Consider the following 24,596-nt stretch of genomic DNA (forward strand, 5'->3'; position numbering starts at 1 on the left):
TGCTGATAAGAATTCTTTTATGTTATTCCAATAAAAAATACATTCATACAGAAATATAACAATCTTGCAAAAAACAATTTCAAATAAAATCTTGTAAAACAAAATTTTACAAAAATCTTACAAAGATTCTTTAGATAACAGGGTGCTTCCAAAAAAAAAAAAAAGAAATTTCACTAATAGAAATTTTTTTTTAATTTCAAGCAAAAAGTTTCTGCTTGATTGAGGCTCAGTTATCACCTGAACAGAATGTACTTCTTTATGTACGTGCTAATTATGAAAATCACAGGCATTGACAGGTACGGTACCCAGCCCCACCCAGGCAAACAGCTCCGACGTGTTTCGTAAGTGAGACAAGCCAGTGCAAGTTTTTTTTTTCCTTTTTTTTTTTGTCTTTTGTTTACCTTCTTGCTTAATAGAATTGTTATGGCTAAGCACATAGAAGGCCAAAAAAGGAGTTTTCCAAACCCAGCAAATCAAGTGCTTGGATTCTGAACTGCCGAAAGAAAACTGTACTTCCCCTCTAAGCAAAATGAAATGAGTTCCTTAGGTAAATGTATTCATCAGCCCAGATAAAAAAAACCAGTTATGTGAGTGTTAGTCACTGCTCATTTCCAGGAAGATCAAACAAAATACCAGCCCAGCCAGACTCACATGTGTGTATATATATATAAAGCAAAGAGCCACACCCACAAGCCAGCAGCTGGGTGAAATATCAGCTGTCCACGCTGTGGTATGCCAATTCGGGGAAATTACTCCTCGGAAAAACTGGAAGAATCTACATGCTGGAAAAAATAGCTTCATCTGCATAAAAAGTGTTCTACAAAAGAATCCCTGTGGTTAGCTTACTCTTAGGTTAGATCTTCTAATAAGGCTGAAATTCAAAATCAAAACCTTAGTGTGTCCGAGTCCAGCCTGGGTTCCAGCATTCTGTTCAGGCCACTTCTGAACGGCCGAAGGTGCCCCATTCCAGACCTGCCCATTTGATGGACAGAGCAGACAGCCCGGAACAGATTCAAGCAAGAAGAAAGTCCTCCGCACATCGTTAAATTAAAGATAAAGCCTCTATAAAAGTTAGGTTATGGTTTTCATTTTTACCTCCTTTATGGCCATTTTGAAATATTTCTTCACAGGCTGTGGAATTTTCTAGCTAAACATTCTAGTTTCTCCTTAAAAAAAATATTTATATATTATCTATATATATAATATATATATATACACACATACACATACTATACACACAAATATACATACACAAGAATTCTGCCCACTTTTTAAAAAAAGTAGTATACTTTCTGTATTACCAACAGATAGCTAGACAGATATGTGAAACTTGTGCCTTTTAAGCAAATACATTAACATTGGGTTTATTTTTTTATACTTCTGTATCTTTAATATGTGTGAAAATGTTACATATTAAATACAGCCGGTGTGTGATCTATACAATTGTTGTGCAAGGTCTATATGAAAGTCTCAAGGTGGCAGAATTGGTCAGATTTTTCCATTTTCATGTTTTCCATTTTAACACTGACAGTCAAGTTGCCTAAAGTGTGGAACAAATACTGACATGTAAAGGGAGTTTTACTCTATGTCTTCGTGAAGGAGGACCTTAAAGAGATTGTTTTTTCTGTATTATACGTTGATACAGTACACTGCCAGGTGAAACAAGAGCCTTAATAAAGCATGCATCGCCCACACCCCTGTATGAGACCCCCACAGAAGGGATCGCTTGCGTAAGGCACCATTATGAAGGTCAACAGTGCATTAACAGCTAGAAAACCAGAAATTAGTCCTCAAGGCATAAATAAGAGAAACATAGCTGCATGAGAAAACAGTTTCTAAGCGTTAGTGGTTTTATCCACCCAACTGAGAAAAATTTTAGGTTCTTAGTCTAATGAAACATTAGACCAGCAATTCCCGGCCCCAGCTTTGTGACACTCAATACGTGTCCAATTTCTTCTAAGGGCATCACAAAATTCTCCAAAAAGTTAATTCAAATTCAGAATCATTTAAAAATAATCCTGTGTTGCACAATGCCTTTCTGGAAGGGGAGTGTTACAAACTCGGAGGGGGAAAAAGAATTGTATATTGCCAGGCCCGGATGGCTAGGGGGTCACTGTATTAGACAGATTGGATCTTAGCTGCTCATTAACTGGAATCAGTATTGCAGTCCTGACTTAAAAATGGAAAAGCATATAGTTCCCCAGACCATGCATGACTTTTTGTATTCTAAGGAAAAGTTAAATTGTTGTGTTATATTTGTAAATACACAGCTTACAATGGGTTACAAATGAGCTATGTTGTAGCGTGTAAAACAAGCTACTTGACACATTGCACATTTAATAGCTGCACCAGACACTAAGAGCTCCTCTCACACAGAAAAGGGGGAGAGGCTCTCCCTCCCCACACCACTCGCCACTCTGGGGTCCTGAGTTCCCACGCCCACCCTCCAAGATTTTCCTTCTTTTTTTGTTTTTTTGTTTTTTTGATTTTTGTTTTTTTTCTAAGGTGCAGACACCCCCTCCCCCCCCAGGAAATGATTGGTGGTCAGCTCATCTCATGGTATACTCCTTACACACAAAACATTCAAACTACTTTTTTTCCATCTCTTGCAGTCTTGCTAACCACAAGGAAAAAAAGTTGGCCTCATCATACAGTCAGTAATAGATCCTCAACATACAATCAACCCAACCATTAACATTCTCAGTGTGCATGCTCACGGCAAAGGCTTAGGCGCCACTCGGAAGGTCGGGTACCAGTGGCGAGTCCAGGGTCACCCACATACCATGCACCACGGGTGCTATGCCGCTTCTTACAGGACTTTTTTAGCCCTCAAAAGACCTTCCAAGGAGAGGCCCTGGAGGCAACTGGGTAGGGTGCAGAACGGCATGCTTTGGCTGGAACACGCATCCCTCCTTCCACGGCCGGCTCTCAGCCTGGAAGCCTTTTAGCCTACAGGATCCACCTCTCTGCTCCCTCAGAGGTGCCTCTTCATGTGCAGGGCCAGGTGGTCAGACCTAGAAAAACACCTGCAAGGGCAAATCAGAAGCACAGAAGAAGTTAGGTTCCCATCCCTTGCCAGCGTGTCAGACCAGCGCCCTCACCTCCCTGCCCGGCCCAGCCTAACCCCCTGCAGAGAAAGGTGGGATTCTCCTCCCAAGCCTCATCAGTGTCTTCAGGGACAGGAGACACCAACTGATAGGAATGTGAATTAAGAATGTCTCCCACCAGTGGCTGGAGGTTCTTTGAAGAATCTGAACGGACTTCATTTCTAATTCTTGAAATATGAAAACCGTTGAAAGGTCAATCTCCAAACATATCAATAAACTGACTCCAATGTCAGGTGTATGTGGAACAATTCTTCCTAATCATGGACAATGAGCACACCAGAAACTTTCTAAAAAGTCCCAGGCTTGAAAAGAAATGAAACATAGGAAACTGCATGCCTTCCTTCGCAGGTGCCCTGCACACCTGCTCAACCCTGGTCATCATATTCCCAAGGCCCCACGCTCCTTGCCCAGCATCGTCTTCAGGCACGTACCTGTCACAGTGGGAGCATTTAAAAGGCTTGGCCCCGGTGTGCTTTCGGAAGTGCCTGGTTAACTCATCACTTCTTGCAAAACGCCACTCACACCCTTCCCATGAGCATCTGTAAGGCTTTTCTCCTGGGGAGAGAGCACAGGACAAGCGGCCCGTGACTTCACTGACCCGCAGACGGAAGAGGAAAATTCAACAACACACACAGTGGTGGGATGCAAGGTCAGGGACCCAGTGGCTTCTGGCATCGGTAACACACAACAACTGGCAGCCTCAGAGAGACAACAGGAGCTCTCTCCTGACCCAGTCTCAGGCCTCCCACTGCTGTCCAAGGGACACAGCTTCGGCAAAGCCCATGGTGCTGTCATCAAAGTTAACGTGGACGAACGACCACGACTCAGACCAGCAAAATGCTTGCGGGATGAGGTGTCAGCCTGCCGGACCCACAGCCCCCGCAAAAGCAGAGCTATTGCTTTCTTCATGGCAACTGTTTCTCCCAAACACACTTCTGTTCCATCCTCACTTCCCTATGGAATGCGTCTCTGCAGTTTCCTCAGGGACGTTCTACCTTTCTACAAAGCTGAAGTTACGAGCTTCTGGAAAGCCCCAGTGCAGGGCCCCGGAATCATTCTCTAAATGGCAATTGAACAACCGGGTTCACTTCATTCCTTGGTCAAATCGTAAATATGAATTTACTACAAGTGCTACCTGAGAAAACAAAGTTGTCAAGCCAATCCCACTGTATGTTGAGACAGGCCTGGGCCCAGATTTCGGGCCACCCGGATCTCAATCTCAGCTGTCACCAAGCCTGTCTGGGACTGACTCTCAGCAATTTGCTCTCCTACTGATAAGAGAAGAGCCTGCATCAACGTGATCACTAAGACCCTTCCCAGTTCTAAACGTTCTGTGATTCCTCACCAATTATCCTAGAACATGTCAAGGTATTTTTAAATGGCCTTTCACCTAAGGTATGGCATTTCATTAAGAAACTGTTTCAAGCGGTATCAGAAACAAAGGCTGCATGAGACACGGAGAAGTTCTCAGGAAACACTCGCTGATCAATGCTGCTGCTTACAGAGCAGGCCGGTCCCACTCGGGCCTCGGGCCGTCAGCGTCAAACCCACACACTCCACACTGCCCAGCAACCCTCCGTCCTGACCCTTGAGTTTCATTTAAGAAACCCCAGGGCCGCTCGAGGTAGCCTCATGTGAGTGCACTGGTGAAGGGGCAGTGGCCTCGGAACCCAGGCACTGCTACGGGGTAGGGGGTGGAGGTTTGGGTGTCCATGGAGAAAAGGATCTAGTCTCTTGTTTCTTTAATCTGAAAACTGTTACACATTTATCCAACTCAAAAGTCCAGTCTTTAGGATTCTACTCTGAACTCCAAAAAGACCCAATGCTTTGGTGGAAAACATCTGAGGAAGTGAGGATTTGTCTGCTCTGACCACATCCTGTGGAGCCAGCCCCAGCTCTCTCCAGGGCTGGTGCAATGCAGTGGCGCCCACCAGCGGCCGCCCTCCGGGGCCCGCGTGGGCACTGACCTGTGTGCGTCCGCTGATGTGCTTTCAAGTGGGAGCTTTTGGTGTAAACTTTCCTGCAGCCGTTAAAGTGGCACCGGTGCACCCTCCTCCTGCCGTCAGGGGAGGCATCGCCATTTCCCTTGTCACCTGGCTTCCCCGAGGTCCCGCTGCGCACCTTCCCTGGCGAGGGCAGCTCCCCGGGCACGCAACCCCACAGTTGAGAAGGTTCCCTGCTCAGTTCCGGAGAAGATGGAGGCGTGGAGGTGACAGAGGAGCTCAATTTTCCCGAGCTGACCAAAACTTCACCAATGGGGTCGGAGGTAAACTTGGCCGTGGGAGAAAGTTCCTCGGAGCTGTCAGAGGATTCGCTGCTGACATCTGAGTTCAGGCTGTTGGTCTCTAAGTTGTAACAAAAGCTCGGGGTGATGAGAGTGTCCTCTGGAGGACTGGAAGATATCTTCAGTTCGGATTCCTCCTTTTTCTCCCGAGCCAGAATGATTTTGGTCCACAGATCTTCCTGGCTGTCAAATTTGATTTCTGAGGCTGAAACATAGCAGGGCTCGCTCTGGAGGTAACGTTCCAGCTCTAGGCAGGTCTGTGCAAAATGAACCAGAGAAGGCACGTGATTGCTATGACGACCAAAAGTAAAAGCAAAAGCAATTTCCAAAAACATGCAAGAATGAAGGACAGATAACATTGCTGCCCGGTCACTACAGGGGCAAAACCTTTTGTAATTAAGCATCCGTGTCCTTACGGAAGTTAGAGGAAATCTATTTCTAGAACCGTAAGAATTCAGAGGAAAAGTCGGAGGGTGAAACCTCTCCTGGCTTTCCGAATGTTGGGCCAAGGGCCACAATGAGTGATGATCACTAAGCCGGTTTTTTTGTGGTAGTTACCAGTGTTGATGTTTCGCATGAAACCAGAGGAAGAGAACTGGCCCCACACACATACCCCTCCCCAACAGGTTCAACCAGATTATCTGACATTGTCAAGAACTATGTGTTTTAAGGAAAGCCCCAGCCATCCACCCTTCACACCCCACAGATACCCACACGACAGGACAGAAAGACTGCACGGCACACAGCGTGTTCTGAGGGACCCCCTTGGGGACACGGCTGACAACACAGGGCCAACACAGGGGAGAGGAGACAGCAGCTGTCTGTATTCAGGGGCATCGAATGGAGCTGCAGAAAAACCACCCATTTCCTGTGTAGCCCAGACCGCCTATGTTTTCACAGAATGCCATTCCCAAGTGCAGGCCCTTGCATGACACAGAACTTTAATTACTTCTACAGTGGTCGGAGAAAAACAAGGAACTTCAACAACAGGAGTGCAGAAATAATTCCAGCACGGCCATCTGCTATTGTGAAGGATGCAAGGGGAAATTACTCCACGGCCCTGCTGGGAGTCCCACAATGAACAAGAACTTTATCTACTGGCCAAGAGTACAACTGCATGAGTCATCACTCTGATTTCTTTCACGCAATGCCAAAGGAGACTTCCTTTTGAAATTCTCATCAGCAGCCAAATAAGGACCCAGCTCAAATGGACATGCAGTGTGGCATGGACAGTGCCCCTTCCCCAGCCCCGCAACCAACCTTTCAAGAAGCTATAACTGCCGAGATCAGCATCCCCTCTCCCCACCATTTCAAACTTTCTAGCCACTGGAAAAGAAAAATGGTAGGAAACATTTTAGGATTAAATTATGTCTGCCCTGATTTTCACGAGGATCAGTTGCCTGCATGTCCATATAAGGTTGTCTATACTACTGGCAATTCTACAGATTTCAGTTTCTACACCAAACGGCTCTGGTGAGCACATCATTTTTCCGGGCAGGGACCTTCCTGAGCGCAACCTACCCCAGGGGCTCAGGCTGACTTAGCAGTGTGCCTCTCTCCTGCCACAGGCAATCCCTCCCCCTCCCCCTCCCCAGGCTCGCACACAGCCGGTGTGAGCAAGCACACGGGAAAATCATGCTTTCCCCTTTCCCCCGAAACTAGGCGTCTGAGTTACAATGCACACTACAGCGTTCTGAAGAGAGGCAGCAGCGATGTATTTTATTGATTTAACAAAGAAGAAAGAAAAGCATATTTATGGAGATCTTGTTAAACTTTAATAATCCGGCCAATTTAAAATCTCCATTACGCTGATGAGCACCCGGGACCTGAACGAAGCTCTCGGAGAGTTTAAAAGCCTCCGAAGGCAACCAGGAGCCAGGTCTGGCCGTTTGCCCAAATCCCAAACGCCCGAAGGAAACTACTTAGATCAATTTCAATCACGTCCCAGGGAGCAGCTTCTTTGAGGAGAAAAAAAACAGGAGGGGGAGGGGGAAAAAGGCAGGAGAGGATTGTGAACAATTAAGCAGGCGTGTGAAGGTTGCAACACCCTGCATTTCATCCTCCTTAAAGCTTTCGAGGCTTGGAAACCCACAGCCTCTATTTGATCTGGCAATTCACTTTGTGACGAAAAACAAACAGCACAGCAGGGTAGGGAGACAACAGTAAACCCTCCTGCGATCGCTGGAGAGACAATGGGACGAGTGTCAGTCTCTCTCCCCTCGGGCGATGCTACCTATAAGCACGGGGACATGGTAAGTTTCTTAAATTTCCAATGCCCCCAAATTCCAGTTCTACGACAATGTCGGAAACCGAGGTCCTTCTTCCCAAACTAAGACTTGAAGCAGTTTGGACGGGCTCATTGTCACAAGACTGACAAGTCACTGGGGTGTACACAGTTTTGTTTATTTTTATTTTTCTTGGTCAACAAAAGAAGCAGGTAAGACAAGGCAGATCTAGGGGAAATGTTAGGCATTCCAAAGAGGAGAAAACACATTGGAAATGGTCTAGCGTTTAAAAAAGACGAAAATAAAAAAAAAAAAAAAAAAGAGAGCTGGTCTACGTTCTGCTGGCAAAATGTGATATTTTTAAAAAAACTGTTATGTACAAGCATCAAGAAGCAAAACAAAAACAAAATCCCTTTAAGAAAAAAACAAAAACAAAAAAAAAACACCTTGGCAGGCAGAGCAAGTTGGTCCCCATGACAAGCTCCAGCTGTGGCGTCTGGAGCGGGGACAGGCTCCGAACTCGTGCCAGGGGCTCGGCCGGGCTGCGCCGGGAGTTGGGGCTTCCCTGGGCGGACGCTGATCGCGGGCTGGAGGATCCATCGGCGGGGGCGCTGCGCCCGCTCCCCCGGTGACAGCGCGGGGCCCAGGCCCAGCGGACCGCAGAGAGCACCGGGTCTGAACCCCAAACAGCCGACCCGGCCCGCACCCCGGCGCCCGCAGGGAACCGCGGCCGGCTGCGTTTACCTGTTGCCAGTACTCCTCCAGAGACGGCAGCGCCGAGAAGTAGCCGGTCTCGTGCACGATCTGGAGCTCCTGGAAGATGCTGCACATGGGGAGCACGTCCATGTCGGGCCAGGTCGGACGGAGCCCGCGGTCGCGAGGGCGGCGAGGCGCGCGGTGGGAGCCGGAGCCGAAAGTCTCCCCGGAGCGCAGGTGAAAGTTTCATGCAAACTCCAGGCTCGCAGAGACGCCCGGCCGGACCCTCCCGCAGCCCGCAGCGCGCGGAGCCCACACAATATTTGCAAACACCGGACTGACTGCAAACGTAACCCCTGCAAAACTTCCCTATTCAAAGCTCCGCTGCCAGCCTCCCCCTCCGCCCCCGCCTGGCTCCCCCCACTCCCCCTCCCCCCACGTGACTCGCCCCGCGCCCGCCCCGTGCGCGGCCCAATCCCGTGGCTCCCGGCCCGGGGGCTGCGCGCCGATGATGTCAGCTCCCGCCAATCGCAGGCGGCGACACACAGCGGCCCCGCCTGGCGTGACCGAGACCCTCCATCACGGCCCGCACCATTGGCTCAATTCGAACTCTGCTCGTTCTGATTGGAGAGTGGCCTCGCAGGCTATTTTTAGCAGGGTATATAAGGCGCGGGCGGCCGCGCGCCGGAGGAGTCCGCGCTGTGAGGTGCGCGGCCGAGCGCTGCGCTGCGCCCGCGGCCGGAGCTGAGGGAGCTGGGGCCGGGAGAGCCGGGGCGGGCCGCGTCGCCCGTCCCCAGTCCCAGTCTCTCTTCCCCGCTGCCCGGTCCCGCCACCACACGCCCGTCCCGGTCACCAAGCCGGGCCCCGTCGCCGCGCGAGCCCCGGTTCCGGCAGCTCACCCCGCGGGCGGCCGTCCGGTCCCGGGGCCCCCCGTTTCCCCCGTCCCTTTCTATGCCCGAGGCCGCCGCGTCCCCAGCTGTCCCCTTGTACGTCCGGAGCCGCCCCGTCCCCCACTGTCCCCTTCTACGCCCGGGGCCGCCCCGTCCCCCACTGTCCCCTTCTACGTCTGGGGCCGCCCCGTCCCCCACTGTCCCCTTCTGCGCCGCTCTGTTTCCCTACATCCCGTAGTCACCCTCTGTTCTCTAACGTTGGGGTTCCCTTCTCTGTCCTCCACCTCCGGGTCCCTCTGTGTCCCCCTCCATCCCTGAGCCCCTCTCCGTCCCCTTCCAGTCCTAGGGTCCCCTCTGTCCTCAGGGCCACCAGAGTGGGGGAGGGGAGCACGCAGGCTCCCTTTGGAATTGGGAGAAACGTGTTTATCTTGTAGAGGGCGATCTCAGCCCTCACCAAGGTTAACAGCTAGGTTTTCCCATGAATGTGTAAACAATTTAGGTGCAAGCCGACATTTAGTGTGTGTGTTTTTTTCCGTATAAATTATCTCCTAAAATATACCGTAATGTTCATTTTTAAGAAAAATGTCGAGAACACAAACCAGAGCATTTTAAAATCCAAAATGGAAAACTGAATCGTAACTATTATAGTTTTTGTTTCAAAATAGTTTAATGAACATTAAACATTTTGAAAGAATGGACTATGTAAAAAAAATTAGAGGGTTTTGTATGTTAAATTTTAGAGGGTCCGGCAGCAGCATGTGGCTGTAAGACTAGGTGGGGACCTTAGTGAGTCTGGAGTGGAGAAAGGTGGTTTGTCTTGTACCTGTGGTACGTGGGCTGTGAAGGTTATGCAGGATGAACTGACAGTGTTCTTGGCTCGTGTTCATCACATTTACCCCAGCAACTGAGAGCCAGGACCAGCCCTTCTTGGGGACCTGCTCCTTAACTCTGTTTCCAGGAATGCAAATGGCTTTGTTTTGAACCATCCACAGATTTGCCCAAGCGCCCATTGGCCGGGGCCCAGTGACTGGCAGCCGAGAGCATTTGGGCAGCCGTTGTGTTGGGGGCAGGGTTCTCTCAGTAATTAGCGCTTGTGACCTTGGCCCAGCTAGTTCCTAAGTAAGCAGGAGTGTGGAGCAAGTACCCCCCGCTGAGGGCCAGGCACGCTGGATCAGGGGGAGCCCGAGATGAAGGGGGAAGGCTCTGTCTGGGCCAGGGAGGCCAGGACGGCTGTCTTTGCAAGGCGTGTGGGTGTCCTGGTGAGGGTATCCCAGCTTATCTTTGGGACAATTAATTATTAATTGTCTTCATGTTTTTTAATAAATCCGCATTCCTATAGAACTTAAATTCATCCTTGTCTCTTAACATGCTTTGCCCGGCACTATGAAGATTATATAGTTTATTTTTACAAGAGGGAACCTGATTAGTCATAATGCAGATACAGTACAATGGCCATTGTCATTTTCAGGAAAAAAAAAAAAGATTTGAAAACGGTACATATGAACACTAAATTTCAAATAGAATAGATCCTATGGCATCCTGCTGCGCTCATTGACCATTTAACACACATTATTCACACCCTATCAATGGCCAGGTATTGGTACACAGAAATTTACAAAACAGGCACAAATCCCTATTATGGTGTGGGAGAGGTGGGCTGCCAGGAGTATGTAGATGTTTGAAAACGAAAGTCCTTATTACGAGTAAGCATGTAACCAGTTGGTGAAAAAATATCATTTTCTTTGATGTGACAAAATATGCATGGCATCTGAACACTAATAGTTGCGCCTGGTTTTTTTAAGAAGAGCAACAAAGAATCGCAGAGGGCCAGATGAATTCAGAAGGGGGAAGTATGGCAGGATATAAAAAGACGATGGACTTTACACTTTAGTTGTCCGTGCTGTGCGCATGGCCCTGGTCACGGTATTTAAATAGGAGATTAAAATGGCTGTTAGAATGAGTTTGGTATAATCAGAAGAGTTAATGGATTAAAATCCCTGCTTGGTAGCAAATAATAGTCATTCAATAAATTGAAGGCAGTGTTCACTTATTCACCATTTAGCCATTTCTAAGTCTGCTCTTGATAATTATTTTATAATCTCCCACCCCTCTTTTAACGTATGAGTGAATGCAGACAGAAAAATGAAGTCAACTTTGCAGGCCACAAAGCAAATCAGAGACAGAGTTGGACCTCGACTTGTCCAATAACCCCACAGGTGCTTCCTCCTCCTGCCGGTCGCCGAAGACCTCTGCTCTGTTTTCACTCTCGCAGTCTCCGAGAGAAAATAATCAGCTCCATTTGTCGGACGTGACCCTCGTTCTCTGCTCACCTTGAGCTGCTCCAGTCTCTGCCACTATCTTCAAAAAGTCAAGATCCCTTCTGGGTGACAGTCGTAGGCTCCTTTCCACGTTCCTGGGGACCACTTCACCCCCCTGGCACCCCGGTTTTACTTCCTCAGTCCCCACTTACACCTCCATGTCCTCCTCCACTGTTTTTCCTTCTCCTCCTAGACCTCCAGGCTGCGCTCATTTATTTCATACCAGGAAGCTCTCTTTGTTGCCTCTCAAAAATAAAAGTATACATTTGAAATCTAATTTTAAATTTAATTTAAAGATTAATGGGATGACATGTTGGTATTGAGTATATTTGATCTTCCTGTTCTAGATCATTCAAGATGGGCTCTTAGGGGAAGTCTTACAAATCTGTTCTGAGGATAATTCCAATAATGCTCCCTAATTATATTGACAGAGAATGCTCCAATTTTGGGGCAAGAAGCCAGTTTTGTTGTTCTGTTTTGTTTTGGTTTTGGTGTCTGTACCAATATATTGCCTATTTTGGAGCAAACTAACCTTTTATTTCATCTGTTTATTTTGGGTGTGCAAAATATAATTGTTAAGAAAGTACTTCTGAATATTTACATGATAGATCCTATGTAAGTGTAAAATGTTCCTTTTTTTTTGAGATGGAGTCTCCCTCTGTTGCCCAGGCTAGAGTGTAGTGGCACAATCTTGGCTCACTGCAACCTCTGCCTCCTGGGTTCAAGCAATTCTCCTTTCTCAGCCTCCCAAGTAGCTGGGATTCCAGGAATGCACAACCACACCTGGCTAATTTTTGTGTTTTCAGTGGAGATGGGGTTTTACCATGTTGGCCATGCTGTTCTTGAACTCCTGACCTCAAGTGATCGGCTGCCTCTGCCTCTCAAATTGCTTGATTACAGGCATGAGCCACTGCGCCTGGCCCCGTGATGTTCATTTCTTAATTATCTCATTTGCAGATAGTTCTATTTAAATAGTGAGTTGCCTTTTCTCTCTGTAGCATTTTTACATAACAGGTAAGGTGTAGTAGATTCACTTTTTAACCATTTGTGCTAAGAATAATGAAGGAAAATGCCCTATTGATAGTTTTCAAAAGATGTTGAATTTTACTGTCAACATAGGCAAGGTAATAAGTACAATGACAGGATACCTCTGGGGCACTGATCGGGGAGAACTTCTGTCTGTCTAAGACCTTTGTTTTAGTAGCCCTCTTTTAAAATATAATTGTAAAATGGGACAGCTGTAAAGCTCAGCTCACAATAGGGGCTCCAGAAAGAGCTCCCTGTGGAACATCTACAGGTACAAGCTATACCACGTGTGTGGTTAAGATATCCATTCTTTACAAGTTGGTCTGTGCATTCCACACACTTCCCATCAAAATCTCAGCAGGCTTCTTTGTTGAAGTTGTCCTGCTGATTTAAAAATGTATAGGAAATGCGGAAGAGAGCTATACCTAAACCAGTCCTGAAGTTTGAAAGTTTTATATTATGTGTTTCAAGACTTAAAGCAAAATTGAACATGATTGTGTGACATTGGCATCGATACAGTTAAATCAATATAACAGAATATAGAGCTCAGAAATACCATCATTCTTATACACTTTTTAAAAAAATTTTCAAAAAGGTACTAAACCTATCCCTGTGTGGTTTACTGAGGTCTTGTATCTGTGGTTTATTGTATTTCATTAAATCTTGGAAAGTTCTTGATCACCGTAACTTCAAATATGTCTTCTGTCCCATTCTGTTTCTCTTCTCTTTCTGGGACTCCAATTGCACATGTGCTAAACAGTTGGATATATTGTTCCACAGATTTCAGATGCTCCATTTCATTTTTTCATTCTTTTTCCTGAATGTGTTTATTTTTTTATAATTTCTATTGACCTGTCTTCAGATTCACTGATTCTTTCCTATGCTGAATCCTGTCTGCTGATGAGACCATTGAAGGGATTCCTTAGATGTGATAGTATTTTTTTATATTGCTTACATTTCCATTTGATTCTTTCTCATAGTTTCCTTCTGCTGCAGTTCCCCATCTTTTCGTCATCTACATTTTCCCCACTAGATTATTTTAATCTTTTAATCACAGCCATTTTAAAGTCCTTCTTTGATAGTTTCAGTATCTTGTTAATCTCTGGGCCCAATTTTATTGCTTGTCTCTTAACAATGTGTTGTTTGCCTTGCTTTTTGTGTGGCTCTTAACATTTGATTAAATAGAACATACGTTGAGCAGAATAGTAGAGACTTATGTCAGTAGAAATTTCTCCTGAAAATGGGCACATCCCTTCTCTCTAGCTGTCTTTATAGGGTAGGAACTGGCAAACTTTTGTCTGTAAAGGGCCACATAAGTAAATACCTTAGGCTTTGTGGCTCACAGGGTCTCTGCTGTAACTTGTTGATTCTGCGAATGCAGCCCTGAGCCAGTCATAGACAACAAGTAAGTGAATGGCCATGGTTGTGTGCCATTAAAACTTTATTTACAAAAACAAGTGACAAGCCAAATGTGGCTGGCTAACTGTAATTTGCCAATCCCTGGTGTAGGGATTGAGTCTGCCTGTTCAGTCAGTAGTTGAGCTAGGTTTTGGTTTTGTCATTGTTGTAGTTCCTTTCCATGCATGAGAGACTTGTTAAAACTCTCCAGCACTGGGCTGCTGCTACCTTGCAATTAACATGGAGACTGGGGTGCCTGGGTGCCCCTCAGTGCGCCTGTTGCACACCGACTTTGACCATTGCTGCACACCTGTTGTGATGGAAGTGTGCCAGTGAGGAGATGGGCCCCTGGAGAGGGCAGGGTGTGTTTTAAGTTCTGATCTCAGGATGGCCCTGTGCCTTTGGGCTTTCCGGCTAGAGCTTTCTCAGTGTCCCTGCCTCCTCTCCTTCATCAAGCCAAACTATCTGTATCTGTCAGAGGACAGGTGGTAGGTGGGAGGGAGTTTCCTGCCCCTCTTGCTTCTTGGCATGCAGGACCTGGGCCTGAGGGAGCATCCTGCCGTCCTGCACCGAGAGGCTTTGTCTTCCTTAGAGGAGGGGTCTAGGGATGCAGGTGGGGGCTCTGGGGCCTACTGCCTTACCCACCGATCTTCCCTGTGAGCACCTGGTAGAAGCCAGTGGAGAAGAGCTTGTAGGTGAGAATGGAATCCCATTTATTCCAAACTGCGGTCCAGCCCACACTTACCCATTAACAGATTATTGCAATGGAAGCTGCTTTCTTCTGTGGCAGCTCCTCCTTCTACTTTTCCAAAGGCAAAACAATCTGTGGCACCATTTCTCTTCAGATGTTTTGGGCGCCTGTGGCCCTTGCTCTTTAATAGGCTAAAGAAAAATAGGATTTTGTAGACTAGCTGAGTTTTTCTTGTCAGTGAGGTGGAAGCAGTGTTCTCTTATGGCTTTTTTTCCATGCATCAGAAGTGGAGTTCCAGAGAAATCCAATGGGGAGAGGAAAGTCTTCAACAAATGATGCTGGGACACCTGGGAAAAAAGGAGGCATAGAGGCAGGCAGAAAGGAAGGAAGGAGAGAGACAGAAAAGAAAGGAGAGAAGAAAAGAAAAGAGAAAAAAGAAAGGGGGAAAGAGGGAGGGAGAGAGGGAGGGAAGGAAAGAAGGGAGGGAGAGAGGGAGGGAAAAACAGAGAGAAACTCAGCCCTACCTCCTCACATTATACATACAAGTAAGTAAAGACATGATAGAGTACATAAAAAAGCAGGACTACAAAACTTTCAGAAAAAAAACCAAAAAAAAAACCAGGAGAAAATCATGATGGGGGTTCTTGGATGGGAAACACAAAGCAAACATTTTTTAAAAAATGATTAATTAGATTTCATCAAATTTAAAACTTTATCAAAAGGCAACACTAAGAGCATGAATAAGTAAGTCACAAACTGAGAGAAAATAATGAAAAAACATCCATCTAGTATTGAACAAGTATCCAGGATATATAAATGACATATAGAAGTCAATAATAAAAATATTTTGAAAAAATTAAAAATAAGCAAAATATTTGAAAACACACGTCACAAAAAAGATATGCAAATGACTCATAAGCACTTAAAACTGTGTTCAACATTTCTTGTCTTCAGGGACATGTGAAATAAAAGCCACTGGAATGGCTAAAAGTAGGAACTTTGACAATACCAAGCGTTGACAAGGACATGTTGTGAGCCATCAGAACTTTCCTCAACTATTGGTGGGAGGGTAAAATGCCACCAGCTCTCTGGAAAAAAGTCTGGCTGTTTTTAATAAAACTAAACATGCACCTATCCTGTGACTCAGTTCTTCCATTTTCCAGGCATTTAACCAAAAGAATTAAAAGAATATGGCCACAAAGAGATTTGGTCAACCTCATTCATAGCAGTTTATCCAGAATAGTCAAAAATGGAGCCTGTCCAGGAGTCCATGACCAGAAGATGTGGTGAATTGTATGATGTGAGGCTGCTCAGCAGCAGAAGAGCCTGCAGCAACACGAGTGTGTCTCAGATACATTTGGCTGAGTAAAGAAGCTTCACATGCAAGAATGCCTACTGCAAGATTCATTTTGATCATGTTTTAGAAGAGGCACAACTGATGTTTAGTGGAAAGAACCAGCATGTCAGTTGCCATGGTGAGCAGGGGTGGAGATTGACTTGAAAGGGCATGAGGGGGCTCTCTTGACCTGGTGGGCATGTTTAATGTCTGGATAGAGTTTTGGGTTACACAGGAGACTGCATTTTTCCCAAACTGATTGGCTGGTATGCTTAAGACTTGTGCATTTAACTTTCTGCAAATTTTACCTCCCTCTCCCCCACCAAAAAAAGAGAGCCATAGACAAATATTGAACTCACAGTAATAACATGCAAGCTGCAGTGTTCAGAGGCGAAGCATGCTAAGGCATACCGTATGCTTTGAAACTTCAAGAAATTGAGAGAAAGAAAGGGGAAGGAAGAAGAGGAGGAGGAGGAGGGAGGGGCAGATGGCTTGAAGGATGGATCCGTGATTGATGCATGGGTGGATGGATTTATATGCCACAAAGCAAATATAGTAAAATGGTAATTTTCGAATCCCAGTGGAGGGTGTTTGGGTGTTTACTGATCTTTTAAACTTCTCTTTATATTTGAAAATGTTCTTGATAAGAAGTTGGGGGGAAATATGCTAGAGCAGGGAACATGAGGAGCCATGCTGCAGTACACCTTGGTTAATGAGATCTAGCTCCAAATTCTGAAACCTAACAGCCATGGGACTTGGGTAAATTGTCCAGCACATCTAAACCTCGGTTTCCTAGCCTATAAGATGCACTAATAATTATGCCCACTGCCTGCACCTGCTCTCCAGGCACTCTACAGGCCCTTATTTGGTACTAAGTTATTCCTCCCAACAGCGCACCATGGAGGCCATTTCTATTGAGCACCCTGCTGTACAGATGAGACTGAAGCTGAAAGGGAGATGAAGAGAGGAGCCCAGATTTGTCGGGGGTTCCTTTGGTTCCAGGCTTGGCATTTTTGCTCACCATGCTCAGGGTCTCATAATTTCGACTGAACCATTTTGTTGAAACCTATGTTGATGCTGAGAGGAAGACTTAAAGCCAGATTATTTTGGAGTTAACTTTAGAATCCCTGTCTTTGTAACTAATTATAGCTATATTATGCAGATTTAAGGCATCTAATGAGTCAGAGTAGAAAATTAGTACTTTAATAGAATGTATTAGTCTTGTGTGGCTGCTGTAACAAACACCACAAACTTAGTGGCTTAAAACAACTGAAATGAATTCTCTCAGTCTGGGGGCCAGAAATCCACACTGAGGCATGGGCAGGGCCATGCTGTTTCTGGAGGCTCCAGGGGAGAATCTGTTCCTTGCCCCTTTGAGCTTCTTGTGGCTGCATCACTGCAGTATCTCCTCTGGTCATGTTGCTGCCTCCCCTTCTATGGGTGTCAAGTGTATCTCTCGCTTCCCTTATAAGAACAACTTGTCATTGGACATAGGGCCACTTGGATAATGCAGGATATGCCCATCTCAACATGCTGAATTTAATTACATCTGCAAAGATCTGTTTTCCACGTCAAGCCACATTCACAGATTCCAGGGATTTGACATGGATATCTTTGGGGAGGCCATTTCTTTGTCCTGCCACACTCAGCAAAACCATATAAATTAACGTGTATTCAATAGTGCTTAGCAGTAGTATAATGGATTAAATATTGCAAGATCTTATAGGCAAGAGGTAAGAAGGCTCTGGACAATCACAGTAAATCTTAAGCTGGTATCATAAAGCCAGGCTTAATGGAAACAGGTGTGAAGACCACAGCACTTCCCAGGAACTTGACTTGGATTTATTTAATGTAATTCTCAGGATGGCCCCACCACCTCCATTGTGAGTAACGAGGAAACCGAGGCACAGCAAGTATTTAGCTTGCTCAGCCACCCAGCTTTGGTAAGGAAAGGTCATAAGGAAAGGTGACACTCAGTGGGTGTTCCATAGTGCAACCCTCTGAGATAAATGCCAGCATGATCTCTGCTATATAGACCTGGAAACTGAAGTGGGGGAGAGGAACTAACATGCCTGAGGTCACTGACTGTCAGGTGGCCGGTAGAGGAGGAGGGAGTCCAGGAGCTCACAGGGCAGCTCTGCAGCCTTGAACAGAATAAGGGGCCGGGATCTGAACCCAGGGCTCTGAGCCCAAAGGCTGAGGCACAGCCACCACTGTGTAATAGTAACAAAGAGAATTGAAGGAGAAGGTTGCAGACTTGTTTCCAATGATTATCATTAGAACTTGGTACCAGGGAGATGAGGTGAGCCATAGTCCCATCTCCAAGGAGGCCACTGTGGGCTGCGAGGCCTGCAGAGGATCTTTTACTGCTTCACTGTGCTCTCGGGCCAGATGCCCTTGGCACTAGGAAGTGCTGTGGGACCCCCACAGGGATGGTCACTCATCCAAATGCCGCTGCTTCCTCCGTGCCCTTCTGAGTTAGCCAGGAGTGTGTCCTCCCTTGCATTCACTGAGAGCCCGTGCACCTGTCCCTTGGACTTCCCCAGTGCCCTGAGCAGCTTCCCCCCTCGCTGTCCTCCCTCACTTTCTGCAGCAACCACCTGGTGCTCTCATTGTGGATCCTGAGGATTCTACACTGGTCTCCCTGGGCGCTATGGATCCTGCAGTCTTGGTGGATTGTTGTGCCTTCCTCTTAGGTCTGTGAGCTTCTAAGGGAAGGGACTGACTTCCATCTCCACATCCCGTTGCCACTATGGGGCGTGCAGAAGTGGACAGAGTCGATAGCTTGAGTCAGAAATGCAACTCATTTAACTTCCTGCAGAACCGTGCTTGGGAGGTAAACTCCCTGAGTTTTTGCCTGTCTATAGGGGTATTGTTGTCTTGTATGTCTTGTATTACAGCTGTTTGTGAATGTTTCTCTTCCCTCCTAAAGTACTAGTGTTATCTATTAGTCTATAAAACAGCCTCTAGAAATTAAGATTCAGAACTATTAGACTTTATAAGAAGGCAAAAAGAAAAGGGAAGATTGCCAAAGATTAGTGATTGATGCATTGGTATAAATCTAAAACCCGTCACTGAGTATTAAGTTGTTAAAAAAAAAAGTAGAGAACATGAAAAAAAATTACAGCTGAGTAAAAGAATTGAAGCTGACAATTGCAAGTAAGAATACAGTTTGCCCCTGTAAATTAAATAAGTTATGGTTATATTTGCTCCTGAATACTTTTAATCTTATTTTGGTCGACTATATTCTAAATAAAATGAGCTACCAGTAATGCCTTCTAAAAACTTAGTAATCACTAAAAATTTTCCAAGGAAATTTCACAAGGAGGGGAAACTGGTAGATGGTCTTCAGGTTGGAAGCACCTGCAAGTATGTAATACACTATTTAAATAAACAAATGAAACTTACTCATATTTCCATGGTGTCTCTACCTTCTTCTTGCAGTTCTGGCTTTGGTTATTGCTTTATGTCCTTGTCTCCTCTGACAGCCTGAACACAAGAGGGTACGTATTCCTTTTTAAAACCAGTGTTTATAAATGTCTAGACTCTCCCAGCTATTCAATAAATACTTACTGAGTGAATGAATTCTTGAATGACTATACGCATGAATACAGAATTTATCCATGGGTTAAAGATGAAACTTCAAAGTATTGTCTGATTGTTGTCAATTGGGACACAAGTTTTTTAATTCCTTAATGATTTTGCTTCATTTTCCTTCCTTTTTATGCCTATATAAAAATGTAAGTAAACATTGTCTCTTTTATCCTTCATAAGTCACAGCAGATTTAATTTCACATTCTAAATGTCTGCACTTAGGAAATTCAGCATGTATGATGTGGTCCTGAGTAAGTACATATCCATGGGATAAATTATATGCCAACTCAGAAATGTCAAATATTTTGTATTTCATTGCATGTGAAGAAGTTGAAGGAAAATCTACTGGACTGTTGAACAGAGACCTCTAGACTACAAATAACCAGACAAAGCTTGCTTAGCTCATGTGTTAAGGTTGACCCTGGGTGCCCCACTTTTTGTGAATTTCATTCTCATATTTTCTAGATTTATTTCTTAGTTTCTCTGGAGTACATCCTGTAGTAACTTCCTGAGGAATGTGTGGAAGGTTGCCTTTTTGTGTCTTTGACTCTCTCAATTTTTTAAAATCTTCTCATACACTTCATTAATAATTTCACTGAATATAGAAATCTTGGCATAAATTTCTCTTGGGCCTTTGAAGATAATTCCACTGTGTTTCAGATTCAGTTCTGTGTTTCACTTGGCTTTTCTGGTTAGTTTTTCTCATTTCTGGTTCTTTTATGCTGGCGATACTTTGGTGTCTATGGTTTCCTAGGCTTCGTCCTGACTGACTTCTTCACGGTAGGAATTCTATCCAGGACTCCGTAAAGGGCAAATCATTCAGAGTATGTGTGCAGGGAGCTGGCCACGGGCTGCAGATTTAACCAATGAAAGATATTGTCTCCAACATTTTCTCTAGTTTCTTTGGGGGAGAGTGTTTTTGGGAGGAGTGTTTTGCTGGAACATAAATGCCTGAGCTTCATGGCTGATGGGTAGAAAAGGGGAAAGAGGGTGAGGTTTTGACTGAAACAGTTGCCCCACAGATAGAACTTCAGTTGCTCCTCTGTCTTCAGCCCTTTCCAACTCCTATACTACAGTCTGTGTGCTGATCTGAGCACAGACATCTCAGGGCTTCCTGGGTGGACTGAGGCCCACCTCTTCTGAAACCTGCTTTCTGTGTCCCCCAGACTGCAAACTTCTTGGCCTGCTAACCTTGTGTAACCCTCTGCCACCCACCTTCTGTTTTCTAGAACCTTATTGAAGTCTTGTGTATGGTAGTGACTCCCTATTCAATTCCTGTTATATGGTTCTTCTTGTAATGCTATATTTTTATTTCAGTGGGATCTGGAGAGAATGGGGACACAATTATAGTCCTGGTTCTTTAACTTAAACCAGAGACCCTGAAGGTCATCAACAAATAAGTTCAAGAACTCCAAAATGATCGAGTTAAACATGTGTTCATGGTTATGCTTTTATCTTAGCATATAAAATAGATAGATATCTATTGTATTTCCATTTTAATGTACTAGGTTTTACAAACCCTGCTAAGCCTAAGACATTTTAAAACAGAGTGGGGAGAGAAAGAATGAGGGAAAGAAAGGATGAAATGAAAAGGCAAAGTTCTAACCTTTCTTAGTATTTCAAAAGGAACCCAAAATGAGATTCCTTTCACCAGAAGGCCCGCATTGAGATTCTGACAAATCCAATTTTTGTGGTGCTTCTCTTGAAAACCGAAATCCCCTCCTGAATAAAGAGATATCCCACTTAGATCAATTCAGAAGATCTTATCTTCTTCCATGCAACTTTCTCATTTCCATTAGCACATCCAGATGAGTCAGAAATTATCTGCCATCTGGTAGCACCTTTCCACCAGTCAATACACTGCTCTTCTTCTGCAAAGACTTCAAAGAGTTTAAATAAATGCATATTTTGTTTTGAGCACTTACTATGCGTTGGCCATTGTCTGTGTCTTCAGGAAGCAGCAGTGATCAAAACAAAGTCCCTCCTCACACACAGCTCATGTTCTGGTGGAGGGAAAAATAAGGAGCAGGTAAACACATAATGTCTCAGGTGAAGACAATGCTATGAATGGGATAGGATGGGAAATGGTGGGCAAGGGGACTTAGTGAATATTCAGGATGTTTATGGAGGGCCTCCCTGATGAGGTGACATTTGTCTAGAAAGAAGAGTGAATATCCAGTTTTCTCAGAACCATTTATTGAAGAGACTGCGCTTTCCCCAATGAGTGTTCTTGACAGTTTCATAAAAACTCAGTTAGCTGTAGCTACTTGGATTAATTTCTGGATTCTCTATTTTCTTCCATTGGCCTGTGTCTGTTTTTATGCCGGTATCATGTTGATTTGATTACTATAGCTTTGTAGTCTATTTTGAAGTCTGGTAGTGTGATGCCTCCTGCTTTGTGTTCTTTTGTTCACTTGTTTGTTTTTGTTCCTCAAGATGGTTTTGGTTATATGGCATCTTTCATGGTTCCATACAGATTTTAGAATTTTTTTCCTACTTCTGTGAAGAATGTCATTGGTATTTTTTGATAGGGAGCACACTGAATCTGATTGCTTGAGTAGTATGGGTATTTTAACAATATTAATTCTTCTAATCCATGAGCATGAGACGTTTTTCCGTTTGTTTGTATTTTCTTCAGTTTCTTTCAGCAGTGTTTTATAAATCTCCTTGTAGAGGACTTTCACCTCCTTGGTTAAATTTATACATAGGTATTTTTTTGGTAGCGATTGCAAATGATACTGCCTTTTTAATTTCTTTCTCAGCTAGTCTATTGTTCCTATATAGAAATGCCGCAGATTTTTGTGTATTAATTTTATATCTTGCAACATTATTTGTCAGTTATAACGGTTTTATTTTTGTGACATCTTTAGGTTTTTCTCCATGTAAGATTACGTCGTCTGCAAACAGAAACAATTTAACTTTCTCCTTTCCAATTTGAATGTGCTTCACTAATTTCTCTTGCCTGATTGCTCTGGCTAGGACTTTCAGGACTATGGTCAATAAGAGTGGGGAGAGTGGGTATCCTTGTCATTTCCCAGTTCTTAGAGGAAAAGCTTTTATCTCTTCCTCATTCAGTATGATGTTAGCTGTGGGTCTGACATATATGGCTTTTATTTTGTTGAGGTACTTTCCTTCAATTAATTTATTGAGAGTTTTTATTATGAAGAGGTGCCACAGAATGAAACTATATCCCCACTTCTCACCCTGTACAAAAATCAGCTCAAAGTGAATCAAAGATCTAAATGCAAGACCCCAAACTATAAAACTAATAGAAGAAAACAGAGGAAATGCTTGAATACATTGGTCTAGGGAAAGATCTTATAAATTTTTATGATTGCAAGATTTTTATGAATCTCAAAAGCACAGACAACAAAAGCAAAAATAAACAACTGGGATTACACCAAACCACAAAGCTTCCACACAGCAAAGAACACAATCAACAGAGTGAAAAGGCAACCTGAAGAAAGTGAGAAAATAATTGCAAACTATTCATCTGACAGAGGCATAATATCCAGCATATACAAGGAACTCAACTCAACAGCAAAAGAATAAGCAATCCAGTTAAAAAATGAGCAAATGACCTGAACAGACATTTCTCAAAGGAAAACACATATATGAAAAAGAAACATATGAAAAAATGCTCATCATCACTAATAATCAGGAAAAGGTGAATCAAAATCACAGTGAGGTATCATCTCACCCTGGTTAGGATGGCTATTATCAAAAAGACAAAAATCACAAATTCTGGCTGGGATGCAGAGAAAAGGGAACTCTCGTACACTGTTGATGAGAATGTAAACTAGTACAGCCACTGTGGAGAACAATATGAAGGTTCTTCAGAAACACACATAGAAATATGACCCAATACTGGACATTTATCTAAAGGAAAGAAAATCAGTATGTCCAAGAGACACCTGCATCTTCCATGTTTATTGCAGCAATATTCATAACAGCCAAGATATGGAATCAACCGGTGTATCTGACAACAGATGAGTGGATAAAGAAAATGTAGTACATATGCACCAAGGAATATTATGTAGCCATAAGAAAGAATTAAATCCTGTCATTCATGGCAACATGGATGGAACTAGAAGACATTATGTTAAGTGAAATAAGCCAGAAACAGAAAGTTAAACACCTCATAGTCTCATTCATATGTCGAAGCTAAATAAAAGTTGGTCTCATTGAAGTAAGAAGAAGAAAAGAGGATGCTAGAAGCTGAGAAGAGATGGGGAGGGGAAGGACAAGGAAGGGTGTGTTAAAAGATACGAAATTACAGCTAGATAAGTTTTAGTGTTCTGTACTAGATGACTATAGTTAATCACATATTATATAGTTATTGTTGTATAATAACTGTACATATATAGTTAACTATATAAGTACATATTACATAGCTTCAAATAGCTAGAAGGAGGACTTGAAACTATACAGCTATATATTCTACAGTTTCAAATAGCTAGGAGGAGGATACTGAATATTCTCAACACAAATACATGATAAAGGTTTGAGATGATGGATATGCGAACTACTCTGATACTCTCACTTTACATCGTATGTATGAAAACATCACTATGTGCCCCACAAATATGTGCAATTATTATGTGTCGATCAGATTTTTTTTGAGTTAAAAATGAAAAGTGAGGCGATGGCTGAAAGTGAGGTGTAGCGTTATCTGCCAGGAAGTGTGGGCAGGATGTAGTTATCAAAGTGATAAACAGTTTCTCTTTTAGTCTTAATTTTAAAAGATATTTAGGGATTTTATATCCATTGAGGTATTTCTTTATGTACACATTGCAATTTTTTTATTAGATAACATTTGTTTGTAGGTAACCTCAAATATAAACTGCAGGGAGGTCATGAGGACCTATGTAGAACTTCTTGGAAGAAATAAGTTTTTTAAAACACAGCATTCATGCGTGCATGGGGAGGGCCTTCTATTCCAGTGCCTTGGAAGATTACTTGACTCTGATGAGGAGAGCCGGTCAGCCACTGCTTAGAGCAGTTTCTACCACTTCAAAAGCCCCTTCAGCT

At 44.2% G+C, this 24,596-nt stretch overlaps 1 protein-coding gene and 1 long non-coding RNA gene across 4 annotated transcripts in view; one reads left to right on the forward strand and one right to left on the reverse strand.

The window, feature by feature from the left end:
• KLF6 (KLF transcription factor 6) lies at window positions 1-8,758 on the reverse strand. Of its 3 annotated transcripts, XM_002820476.4 has the most exons (4): window positions 8,361-8,758; window positions 5,075-5,648; window positions 3,539-3,662; window positions 1-3,026 (listed from the first exon to the last, which is right to left on the reverse strand). In XM_002820476.4, the coding sequence occupies exons 1-4, from the start codon at window positions 8,460-8,462 to the stop codon at window positions 2,975-2,977; spliced, it is 852 nt and encodes a 283-aa protein (XP_002820522.1). In that variant the 5' UTR covers window positions 8,463-8,758; the 3' UTR covers window positions 1-2,974. The 3 variants fall into 3 exon arrangements, with proteins under 3 accessions (XP_002820522.1, XP_063583537.1, XP_063583536.1); XM_063727467.1 differs by lacking the exon at window positions 3,539-3,662 and having other exon boundaries at window positions 8,361-8,704; XM_063727466.1 differs by having other exon boundaries at window positions 1-3,662; window positions 8,361-8,704.
• LOC129048147 (uncharacterized) overlaps window positions 6,248-24,596 on the forward strand; it is a 22,167-nt gene continuing 3,818 nt past the window's right edge. The window contains exon 1 of the long non-coding RNA XR_008510246.2: window positions 6,248-7,643. This is a non-coding gene — a long non-coding RNA (uncharacterized LOC129048147). The remainder of the gene's footprint in view (window positions 7,644-24,596) is intronic.

Source organism: Pongo abelii, chromosome 8, assembly GCF_028885655.2.
Source record: "Pongo abelii isolate AG06213 chromosome 8, NHGRI_mPonAbe1-v2.0_pri, whole genome shotgun sequence".
Lineage (NCBI taxonomy): Eukaryota > Metazoa > Chordata > Mammalia > Primates > Hominidae > Pongo > Pongo abelii.